The following is a 13190-nucleotide window of genomic DNA, read 5'->3' as shown; positions in this document are numbered from 1 at the left end:
CAGGAACAAGCACAGGAACAAGCACAGGAACAAGCACAGGAACAAGCACAGGAACAAGCACAGGAACAAGCACAGGAACAAGCACAGGAACAAGCACAGGAACAAGCACAGGAACAAGCACAGGAACAAGCACAGGAACAAGCACAGGAACAAGCACAGGAACAAGCACAGGAACAAGCACAGGAACAAGCACAGGAACAAGCACAGCAAACAATGCACAGCAAACAATGCACGAGCACAGGACAATGAAACATGAGGACTCTTTATAGGGGAGACAGACACAGGATCATTAACGAGAAACAGGTGCTGGGGATTAGCACTAAGGAGAGGCTGACGAGGAACGTGATGCAGGGAACAATGATGAGACACGAGAAAGAACTATGTCTTTCTCACAAAAAACCATCAGGCAATGCCATGGCTCCACTTGAGACAGGAATAAAACATGACATGGTAGTGGAACCATGACAAAGATATTCTTAAATGTAACTACATTTTACTTATCATGTGTGATGCACAATCCAGCAGACGATCTGTCAAATTTGTCTGGAAAAACAAAAAATGCATTTAACACATGCAGGAAAATACGGTGGGACTTCATTACCTATTATTTTTAATACGTTCAGTTGGTTTCTGCCATAAAAAGGAATTATTTAATTCAATACATGTTGTAAGTGAAGAGCATGCAACATAAGGAAAGGATGACAATTGTATAATACATGCCCAGTTGATTCAACTTATACTGTCATGATTCCGCTATCATGTCATGTTTATTCTTGTTCTTGGAGCGGAGTCATGCCATAGCCTTAGGGTTTTGTGTGAGAAAGTCATGGCTTGGTTTATATATTGACGTGTCATGCTCTTTCTCGTGTCTCGTCAGTGTTTCCCGCCATCTCGCTTCCTTGTTAACCTTCCCATTAGTGCTTAATCCCCGGCACCTGTTCCTTGTTAATTATCCTTTGTCTGTCTCCCCTTTAAAACACCCTCATGTTCATTGTCCTGTGCTCGTTCATTGTATGTGCTTGTAGCTGCACCCTGCACCCTGCACCCTGCACCCTGCACCCTGCACCCTGCACCCTGCACCCTGCACCCTGCACCCTGCACCCTGCACCCTGCACCCTGCACCCTGCACATTTATTAAATAAAACAGTGTAGAACTATGACAATTGAAGATGAAGATATTGACTAGTTTTTTTGTTATTCCTAGTTTTAAAAGTTCAACCCTAAGCCAGATGTAGTACATTTTTTATTGTTTTATGCCAAAATGATCAAAAAGAGTCACTAACACAAATATAAAAGATTTTCTGTCACACCAGACCGTAGACACAAAGACATCTCCAGAAAATCAGTCAGAATGGAAACCCAAACCTTTTTTGGTTCATTGTCTTAAGTTCACTATCCCCCATTTCTTGCCACAATGATAAAATGCACTTTAATCATTTATCGAGTCATAAAACTTAACTCTAAACAAGACTGTTGGCCATAAAAAAACTAATTTGATTGACCGGTCAACATAACTTAGCCTGGGAGAGTGGGGGGCAATGACACTATGATAAGAATACGGAACCCAAAGTCTCAAGCACTCATTTGCCAGATAAGTGTCATAAAACAAATAAACAACCCACTCTTAGAAGAAACATTTACTTTATCTCTCTCTAATTTACAAACACAACCCTCTTTCACAGCATGTTGCCTAGTAGAAAATCAGCCATAATGTAAGCTCACTTTTTTGATCAGGGAGCGATGCCCCACTGAAAGAAGGGTGGGGGACAGAGGAGTCCCCAACATCAGCCATAAAACATAAATGTCAACCAGTTTGACAGGCCATAAAAGTCATCATTTGAGTGACTGGATTACAGACCATCAAACTTTTGACACAAGGTATATGATTATAATACTGTGAAGAAGATCAAATGTTCTAAATAGGTGCATGTGTTTGCTTTCTTTTCATTAAAAATGAAATGGACACTGCAGTATTACATGCAGTGATGAACTTTGTCGTTCTTAGGTGAGAACTTATTAACTAAGACCACATTAAACTTTTCCCTCAGCAAAGCCTCTATCTCAGAGTCTGGAATTTCCTTCATGTCCATAAAGTCAAAGTCCTCCTTTGGATTGAATGTGATCTCACTAAAAGTCCGACCTATCAGAGCTCTAAAACCAGTAGGTGTCTGCAGAGAACAAATGGATTTGAGGACAAACTGAGAGTCTGGACTCGTCTGCAGGCACTCTGATGTCTCCAGAAAGTGATCGGCTCTACGTGGTGTTAATGTGAAGCAATACATGGTTTTCAACACATGCTTTCTTCCAGTCTTCTCCAGAACCCACCTCATCCCGTCATTTAGGAGACGGAACACACCTGGAGGCTGTGGCTGATCTTTCCCTGAAATCATCTCTAAGGGATACCACATTTGACATGACACGCCATAGCTCACATCTGCGATGTATGGTTTTCCATCGATCTCCACCAGATTAATGAGATGAGAATCGACAGGGTAGAAATCATTTTTGAACTTATTAAACCCCTTTGAGCCTAGTATTGTATATTTGTAACCCATCTCTCTTAGGACCCATGAGAATAAGAGGTTGTTTTCACAACACCAGCCACCTCGACTGCTCTTGACAATTTTATCATAGATGATTGACAGGTCTATTGTGTTCTTCTCCCCACAGTGGATGCTGAGGTTCTCATAGGGAATATTCATAACATGAAGCTTGTGGATGGTGGATAAAGTGTCAAGGTCAGCTTTATCATATCGGCCAGTAAACCCAATCCGGTTGAAGTACTCCTTCAGATCCATTCTACTTCTGTAGGAACAGAGTTTATGGGTTATTCGTGTATGTAACGCAGTTATAAAATATGCAGATCTATAACTGCTGACAGCATAACATAGCCTTCTGTTTATTATCAGGCAGGATAGAAGAGTAACCTCTTCTCAAGGTGTCAGTTCTTCACCTCCTTTACCCACAGTTCTCTGCCAGAACATCTGTGCACATACACTACCAGTCAAAGGAACAGAAATGCTTGACTGAAATGTTTCTAATAATCTTGAGGAAGAAATATTTCAAGTTGTATGGTTAAATGTAAAAACATTAGATAATACTATTTCTCTAAAAAAATCAGCAAATTTTAGTCAAAGGCTTGCAAATTTGAAGATGTTAAAATATAACATAGTTTAGATTTATTTTAGATGCTTGTATTTGCAACATAATTCCCACACTTAGTGTTGTGCTATTCTACAGTTTTAATGAGTTTACTAAAGCAATAAGCCCCAATAAGCAGTGGGTTACAGGGGCTCTCCTGTTTTTGCCAAGTAGTTGATATCCTTAGGACAACATCATGTTGACCCTGGGACAACATTTAAATCAACCAATCAGATTTCAGAAATAAGTTTAGAGTTTATTTTATGTTTCATCTTCCAACCAGGATTAGTTGCTTCAAGACCATTGTTTTCACTTCTCATTTCCCACTGACTTACGGAGTAAGTCATGGTTAGAGTTGGGGTTCGGTGTGGGTTTAGGTTGTATTTATAAAAATGTTGTCCTTAGGTCAACAAATATGTTGTCCTGAGGACATCAACCACTTGGCAAAATCAGGTCGAGTGGGTTAGAGTGCATTTTATAACAGCTAAGGGCGTTGTGACACGACGCGAACTGTAGTGCCTAAAACCCCCTTAGCTGTTAAAAAATGCACTAAAACCCACTGCTCACGGTCATTGCTTTTATAAAATATTTATTACATATACGTAACAAGGTTTCAAACTAAAGTAAATAAAATGATGTTTAGGCTAAGTTATGCGGTCAGCTGTTATAAATCGGGGTATTTTTTAACGGCTTGGAACTCGGCTCAGCCAATCAGAATCTATTACAAGAACTGACCGTTTATAATTAAATATACTCTATAAGGTGGAATTTATATAAATAAAGAAAAAGTGTTTCCAACCTTTTGACTGGTAGCGTATATAATAACTCAGAGATTCAACCCTTACATGTCTGACAACCAGCCCAGACATAAACAACAATACCTTATTTGGGGGTCTGATAAATTACACTTCAATAATTCCTTGTTTTCTTAAACAAAGCTCATAAAACATTACCGAACACTTTTGTGTATTTATCTTCTTTTCTAAGAACTTATCTTCTAAGTTTTAAAGACTTTTCAAAATTTTACTCATTATTTTATTAATTAACGTATCTTCTTATCCACTAAAACGAAATATCTTAAAAACATACAGCTTAAATAAAATGTACTAAAATGTAGACATAAAGTAGTACCATAAAACTGCAGAAATGTTTTCGTTTAAATAAATCCTACCTTGATGAAGTCTGCAGTAGTGTCATGATCCCAGTCAATTCGGGGCTTGTGGTCTGACGTGTGGTCTGACGTGTGTCTGTGTTTGTCTTTTTGAGCGCATTTCATTTTGATTTGACAGCTCGCCATGAGCTCGGTATCTGCGTCATTCGCCCCGCCCTCATGTCTCCAAGTCAGGTTTTCCCTCTCACCGTTTCTCATCACCACATCACTCTTTCATCTGTAGATTATTCCCTGGTCATTAGCACATTTTCACCCCTGTGAAAAGTTTAAATAAATTAAGTATTATAATGAACCAGATAAAGCCGGTGAGTTCGTGTGTAGATGAACAACAAACACCTTGATAAAAACATGAAAGAACAGGCAAAGATATTATGTGTAAATCTCCAAAAAGAGACAACAAACTCAAAAAACAATGTTGCCCACCTCGAACACTGTTTTTAATTATTGAACAAGTAAAGACATACACCTTACAAAAGTGTAGATTAACAATCCAAAATACCAAAAAAACTATAGGCATTAACAGGAGCTCCAAAGATTAAGTAGAAGAATAACAATATAATTTAAACAAATAAAAGACATTCACATTACGCCAAAAACAGAAGGTAGATGTACCTTTTGGATTTCAATAGAAAATACTTAAATAAAAGAGTAAGTTCGCTAGAGATTTCTTTCTATAAAGGTGGAGATTTAGTTACTCAACATTTATAAATAAAAAATTGCGTCAGTTAGGATAATAAAATGGGCAAGATTGTCAATTTTTTGGTCTTTATGTTCATAATAACAAATAATTTATCCAGTTAATCTTGAAAGTACTATTTTTATATGCATACTCTAGCATTTCCAATCCTCATTCAGATTTCTTTCCTAACACATCTTTTTTCAAATGGTGGTGTTTGTTTTTCCAACAATAAATTAACCAGCAGTTTACAAATAAAGAAATTCCAGGAAAAATTAATCTAGATAAACATTTTTGGAAAGTTTTTGGACATATAAATTCTTAAATATTTAAAGCAGTCTTTTACTGGAATGTTAAACAATGATTGTTCAGAAGAATCATGTACAAGAAGAATTTCACAGTTCATCAATGTTTAGTTAGAGACCAGAAGCATCAGAAAAAGTATGATCTGAATAAATTGCATTTTATCTTTCAAAAATAAAGTTGTATCATCGGCCAATTGTCAAATTTGGTTATCGATTGTGTCGAAATTAGTGGTGGGCATAGATTAGTTTTTTTAATCTAGATTAATATAGATTAATTCCAAGATTAATCTAGATTATTCCATATTAAAATGGAATATGAATTCTGCCGAAGGCATTCAGAATATGTGTGCTACCCAAATAATGACTAAAAGTAAGTCTTTCTCAAGCCAGGTGGCGCATTAGGCTCATCTCCTGTTTCCAAAATGCATCACAAACTGCTTGAGAAAGCTGTTCTACTATGTTAATTGGTGATGAAAATTAAATTATGTTCAATAAGATGAACTTGTGTTTACTTCCGCATTAGCTAAGAGATGGTTTGCGTTTAGGTGGTACTTGAGACTGGAAGAGCTCCTACAGTACATTTACATTTAGTCATTTAGCAGACGCTTTTATCCAAAGCGACTTACAAAGAGTGAGGGAGCAACAAGCGATATGTCATACAGGAGCCATAATACATTAGATCTCAATACAAAGTTACTGGTTTCAACTAAAGCTAGACCACTACCTGTTGAGAGAAATTGTTTTTTTTAAACCAATTCCGCATTGCACAAGGTGCAAACAACCTTAGTCTTGTCGATATTTCTATTGGGAAGCTTCTTAAAAATTAATATTCCCTGAAGCAAACCCGGCGGCTTCATAGCTGCATCCATGTTAGCACGTCACGTTTGATGCGGTAATTTCACAGTAACGTTATGTTGTGTTCAGACCAAACGCGAATGGCGTGTCAAGCGCGAGTGATTTATATGTTAATGCAAAGAGCCAATAGACCTACTTGCTGCGCGAATCGCGCGAATGAAGCCCTGGTTATGAGATGATGAGGCGGCGCGAATCGCGCAAATGAAGCCCTGGTCATGAGATGATGAGGCGGCGCTAAGGACGCGAATGAAGCCCTGGTTATGAGATGATGAGGCGGCTTCTGCTTCCGCGAATCACGCGAGTTGAAAAATCTCGTTCTCGCCCCGTACAGTACAGTTAAGCTGGTATACATCCGCGCTAAAATATCAAGGTTAAAGTCATCATAGCTTGCGTAGTATAGACCCAGCTCCCAACCCAACTTTGAGAATAGATTAACGGCGACATTTTTTTTATCGCGCGATAAGAGTCTCACTGTTAACGGCCCACCACTAGTCGAAATAGAAATCAAGAAATAAAATTTGTGCATGTGAAGTAACAAAATGGTTATATAATCTATATTACAATCTAAGACCAATACAAGCCGTATAGTATAGGTTACTGTATGTGACGTTTCGCTATGAAGCCAGTTTGAGAAACGCTAATTATGTCATTTAAACCACTTTTCAGTCTGCCAATATCCTTTGGGTAGGTCCAGCATGGTGATGTGCCAGGCCTTTCCTAGCCAGTCAAGGAGGTCATCCACTCTGGGCATCGGATATCCATTGAAACTATTGTCTGGCCACTGTTGTCTGGCACGCCTGGGTATCCCCTTGGACACAGGTGATCTGGATGAAGGACTTCCCGCCGGCCCTGGGCCGCACTATCCCGGGTTGGACCAAGTAGGCTTGCTGGGCCTCGCCGGTCAGGAGTGGGACCAGGACTCTTGCCCACTTTGATTTATCCCAGGCCTCCGGCATAGCCACGACCTCAAAGGTGTGGAGGTATGCATCCTGGGCTGTGAGTTGGTCAGCAGTTGATGGGGGATTGATCTTGCGTCCGGCAGAGGCACCCGGGCAGAAAGCACCTTCCTCAGCATTTGAACGGCGTGGTCTGTCTGTTCTTGGCGCTGGGCTAGCTGCTCCGAGAAATGGTTTTGGCGTTCCACCACTTCACCTCATCATCGGGTATGTCCACAATTGGGGCCTCTATTTTCTTTTCTTTACCAATAAGGTTAAGAAAAAGTTTGGGGAAAGACAAGACAGCCCTGGACCTCCATGGACAATAGAAACTGCGATCAGACAATATACATTGTCTTCTGCAGCTAAAAAAAACCCCATATTGTTAGTATAAATTGGTGTTTTAGCATTTTTTTATTTTATAAAAGTAAAAAATTGATTATAAAAAGTATAACCTTTACTGTTAAACGAAAGATATTTTCCATTATCTTTGCCTTCAAAAACTCTACTTGTTTTAATGTCATCCATTAACAGGGTTAAAAACTCAGGAGTAGGCCCCCCAGTATCCAGAGCCTCCTCCATCAGCCCAATGTCGTCAGAGAATTTCACCATCTTGCTGCTGTTGGGGTTAATGAGGAACGCCTAAAATCTCTAAAAGCATCATCCCAGACATTGGCCCTGTTAATGTTAAATCTAATACAGGACGTTCTGTTAAGATGATGTGCTAGATTTGAAACTATGTCCCCAGCTGTAAGTCCATCTTGTCCATCACTGTAAAATAAGCAAAATATAAGCATAACTTCAAGCTGTTTCTCTTTAGTTTGAAACATTTTTTACTAGTGAAGGAAACTAATGAAACTGTTAATCCAGAATGTTTTGTGAAACCAAGATGTTTTGTTGTTGCAGCAGTCTAGTACTTTAAGTTATTTTATAACCAGTGTTCAGGAGCACACAGTTCATAAAAACTTTGTCTCGGTTTAATAAGTTTAAACCACACTAATGATGTCAGAAAGTGTTAATGACTTAGTACAGATTTGTTGAAGCCACTTGTGGATGGAGTCAAGGAGGTAGACGGAGTCAGTGTGTTGTACGCAGTCACTGAGGTAGACGTCTGCTGGGATGCACTCTCGGCCTGCAGCACCATTAACACAGTACAGCACAATAAAAACGTCAATCCTCACATAAATACCCTAAAATAAGTGAATTTACCATTGAATATATCACAGAACCTTACATACTTGCACACTGGGTGACTGTGATGTTGATGCCTTAGATAATTCTGATGTTGTGGTTGACCTAAAACATACAGATTATTTTAAATAATTTTTAGATACATTTAAATTAGTGTTTTTTTGCTTGCTTAATTGTCAATTTCAGAAGTGAATCCACTGAGAAATATTGATATTGATATAGCTGGCACACGGAACAAAATAACGTGTTTGCAGAAAATGTACTAAACCGTGTCTATTCTCATACACAATGGTGTACTGCATTCAGTACCAAGTGTAAACATCAAACCTAAACTAATTTCTAGCCTTAACACGGTTTCCATTCCTGTATTACTTTTGACTCTCCATGGGATTTTTATCCATTAACGCTGTACTTTAGGCTATATCTTAAACACTTAAATCCCTGAGATGTACCTCCTATCACTGTCTCAGAAAGGGGTGAAATATCGCATGCCACACTGACAACAACATCCTCATCTTCTGAAACTGATTCATCTTCATGACCTCACAAAGATTTTGGGGTGAATTTCCATTTAAAATGTTCAGTAAATATAGGCTACACAGCAATATTGGAATTCTACAAAGCACTAATCACAAAACCTGTACATGTGCATTCAATACATAAAAAATACTTTTTAAATACTTACTCTTGGACAAAATGTCCTCAAGGACGCGGATGTACAGTGTGATCTTTTGATAAGCTTTTCCAATGGCTTCTTTGTATTGCCCTACGGTAAAAGGTGTCTCAGTCCCAGGTATATTTTTTATCTTAGAGCCATCAGGATAAAGCAAGACATATTCTCCATCTTACATGTCTCGATTGAAGTCTTTCAGATTTTTGGCAGCTGGAAAAAGTTCAACCTGTAGAGGTAGGTTTTTCCCTCTTATGGGCCTGAAACCATTCTTGGTTTTGGTCATGATGCCGACAGATTTCTAAATCATTAATCAGAAATATTAAAAACAATGATGATACTGTTAATATTATTAATTTATTATTAGAAAATAATCTATAATCTTGAACATTATTTTTAACAACGGTACTTTTTGAAAATGTCCTCTTTATTTTATTTTAGATGTCTTTGTTTCATGAAGTCGAGAACAGATGAACTAGGTGGAATGGCACCTGTATCAGTCACTGAAACAAACAAACAAATACACACACAATAAGAAAGAGATAAAAAAGAAATTACTATACTTTTATAGGGTTTAGGTATTGTCATAAATGCTGGTTAACATAAAAAAAAACATAAGATAGGGATCTCTGCAAGAGAATATTGAGCAAAGACTGGCGTGACCTATGAAGGTCATCACTTGCAGTTCTATTGGCTTTCACAGTTACAAAAGATACATATCGCCCCCACATGAACTACAAAATCTGGGCAGATTTGACCATTTGAAGCCACAGAAAGGACAATACATTTTAATCTGAAAACATAGGTATAACGTTACTCACGTTATTAGCATGTCGTTTTCTTTTCTGTTGCCCTTGTTATTAAAGAAAGTGGTGAAAAAATGTTATAATTGGATGAATGACATCAAGGTGCAAACTATGTCGACTAGAATATATTGACAAGTTTTTAATAATATTTTTAAAGCTTTAAACTTTTTTATTGTGACACTTGTTTAAGTAAGTTGAGCAACTACTACTTCTCATAGTTTTTGTTAAACTGTTCAAATCGACAGGCTAATAATATCCTATGGACATACGTTAAGAAAGTTGAAATATAGTTATAAAGCGAGTACCTTTAACGTGACTGACAACTCCACTTACGAAGTTGAACAGCTAGCAGCACATTTCTGTGTTTGTTTGAAAAACATAAAATGCATTTAACACATGCAGGAAAATACGGTGGGACTTCTCTACCTAATATTTTTAATACGTTCAGTTGGTTTCTGTCATAAATAGGACTTATTTAATTCAATACATGTTGTGAGTGAAGAGCATGCAACATAAGAAAAGGATGACAATTGTATAATACATGCCAAGTTGATTGAACTCATACTTTGTTAGTGTAAAGTTTAGATCTGAAGCAATCTGTTAAAAAAACATTGAACCATTTGTTTAACACATTTTTTTTTTAAATATATGCCCTTAAAACACATTAAATGGAAACACTATCGGTTAAGACTTCTTTGCTAACAGATGTACAACTAGAAATAATGACGACGAAGAGGTTTGAAACGAAAAAGAAACACATTACTATAGTCTCAGTATGAAGCAGTCTCACAAGTTAAGCTGTGAAAAGTGGATGTGGGGTGTTTGAGTCCACCCCAAAATTCTTCAACCTATTACCTACAACTCTTTTGACAGAAGCTATATTTAAAACCCCACTGTTTTGACTCAGTCTTTACTCGATAGGATGCCAAGAAGTTATTTGACTATTCTACTATTTTTTTTTAAAGAAAACAAAAACCCAGGGTTAGAACTACAGGGGATATAACCATCCTTCTTGTAGATCTGAAGATATCATCTGAAACTTAACATTTATTAAATAAAACAGTGTAGAACTATGACAATTGAGATGAAGAAATTGACTAGTTTTTTTGTTATTTCTAGCTTTAAAAGTTCAACCCTAAACCAGATGTAGTACATGTCACACCAGACCGTAGACACAAAGACATCTCCAGAAAATCAGTCAGAATGGAAACCCAAACCTTTTTTGGTTCATTGTCTTAAGTTCACTATCCCCCATTTCTTCATGACCAGGAAAAACATGCCAGGCCCAGTCGTTGAATCAAAAAGGCATAGTTTATGCCACAATGATGAAATGAACTTCAATCATTTATCAGATAAAAATCTTAAACTTAGAACAAGAATCATCACATAAACATTATCTGTCAAGAATCTCGTCAGCGGGGATAAAGGTTAACAAAAAGGGTTTATTTAAATACAAGAAACACAAAACAAGACCCACGATGGGGTATAACGGCATAAACAGGATAATAACAGGACATAGGTGATGCCTCTCCCTCTTTTTCCGGACCACCAGGTCCATGGCCAACTTTGGCAGGACTGTGGGGGACGGAGGGAGTTCCGCGTTGGAGGAGTTGGCAGACATCGTCCCCAAATCTTTCCTCCCCCACTCACCACGGGCGCCGCCAGGAGGACCATAGGGCTCGAGCCAAAAGTTACTGAGTCACCCTGGGTAGCAGCAGCCAGGAGGCTCTCCGGAAAGATCGACCGCAGGGCGGTTGTTCCAAGTGGGACTTCACCCCTGGGTACATCTCGGTTGGCCACGAACCTGACCATGTCCACAAACCCTAGGGGGGCCAGCAACCTCTTCTCCGACGTTGTGAGGTGCCGAGTGAGGCAGCAGTTGAAAACCATTTTCAACTCCGCCTCGCCAAACTCGGACACCTCTGTCGCCGCCGAGAATGCTCTGGCGAACCCTGGGGATATAGGGGTTAACAAAAAGGGTTTATTTAAATACAAGAAACACAAAACAAGACCCACGATGGGGTATAACAGCACAAACAGGATAATAACAGGACATAGACTAACTAACACTAAACTGAGATAAACAACATCAGACATAAACTAAACTGAACACTTACTAGACTTGACAATTAACGATCTTGGACGACGAGCAAACAAGGCACATGGCACAAGGTACGAGGATACATTGAACGAGCACAGTACAATGAAATATGAGGACTATTTTAAGGGGAAGAAATCAAGAAGGGACGGGTGGGGGGCATGAATTAATTAACAATCAATAACGAGACAAATGGGCAGGAACAGAGACATGACCTGAGAGAGAGTATATGGAAGACCGGAGGAGTCAAAATCTCTCTCTCACATAAAACATAAAAAAATGACTTTGTCATGAATCTGCGCCAAGACCAAGAATAGACATGACATGAAGAGGCAGACTCATGACAATTATCTCTCTATAATTTAAAACTTATTGCAGGGATACAACAACAAAAGTCGTAAAACATAACTGTCTACAAGACTGTTGGCCATAAAAAAACTAATTTGATTGACCGGTCAACATAACTTAGCCTGGGAGAGTGGGGGGCAATGACACTATGATAAGAATAAGGAACCCAAAGTATCAAGCACTCATTTGCCAGATAAGTGTCATAAAACAAATAAACAACCCACTCTTAGAAGAAACATTTACTTTATCTCTCTCTAAGAGGGGGGTATGTAGGTAGTTAGCCCCACTGAAAGAAGGGTGGGGGACAGAGGAGTCCCCAACATCATCCATAAAACATTTATGTCAACCAGTTTGACAGGCCATAAAAGTCATCATTTGAGTGACTGGATTACAGACCATCAAACTTTTGACACAAGGTATATGATTATAATACTGTGAAGAATATCAAATGTCCTAAATAGGTGCATGTGTTTGCTTTCTTTTCATTAAAAATGAAGGTCTATCTTGTTCTTCTCCCCACAGTGGATGCTGAGGTTCTCATAGGGAATATTCATAACATGCAGCTTGTGGATGGTGGATAAAGTCTCACGGTCAGCTTTGAAATATCTCTTTCAGATCCATTCTACTTCTGTAGGAACAGAGTTCCCTTTCTCTCTCTTGGCGTTGTGTAGAACCAATCAACCCTTGAGAACCAATCAACTCTGACAACTATAGAAAAGGCCAATGAAATTTGCATGCCGGTCTCCGCCCCGGATGTCCGATATAAAAGGAAGCCGGCGTGCAGCATTCATTTACCTTTTGTTCTTCAGAGCCTTCGCTTATGACTATGAACAAAACGATTTCAATGAATTCTTCTTCTACATTGTCGGATCTACGACGTAGAGCAGCGGATCGTCCCTACCTGCAGCGACCTTCCCGTGGGCGTCTCGCCGGTTCCGGAGGTGTTAGAGATTTTTTCTAAACAAGGTCCTTTTCAGGACTGAGCAATCTCCAG

At 38.7% G+C, this 13190-nt stretch overlaps 1 protein-coding gene across 1 annotated transcript; it reads right to left on the bottom strand.

The window, feature by feature from the left end:
- Positions 1-1331: 1331 nt before the first annotated feature.
- LOC130435786 (arylamine N-acetyltransferase, pineal gland isozyme NAT-3-like) lies at positions 1332-4423 on the bottom strand. Its single transcript, XM_056766624.1, has 2 exons — positions 4313-4423; positions 1332-2805 (listed from the first exon to the last, which is right to left on the bottom strand). Exons 1-2 carry the CDS (start codon positions 4336-4338, stop codon positions 1974-1976), a joined length of 858 nt encoding a protein of 285 aa, XP_056622602.1. The 5' UTR covers positions 4339-4423; the 3' UTR covers positions 1332-1973.
- Between the last annotated feature and the right edge of the window lie 8767 nt (positions 4424-13190).

Source organism: Triplophysa dalaica, chromosome 14 (assembly GCF_015846415.1).
Source record: "Triplophysa dalaica isolate WHDGS20190420 chromosome 14, ASM1584641v1, whole genome shotgun sequence".
In the NCBI taxonomy this organism is placed as follows: domain Eukaryota; kingdom Metazoa; phylum Chordata; class Actinopteri; order Cypriniformes; family Nemacheilidae; genus Triplophysa; species Triplophysa dalaica.
Note: the sequence above shows the minus strand (reverse complement) of the source record. Positions and strands in the feature narration are given on the sequence as shown.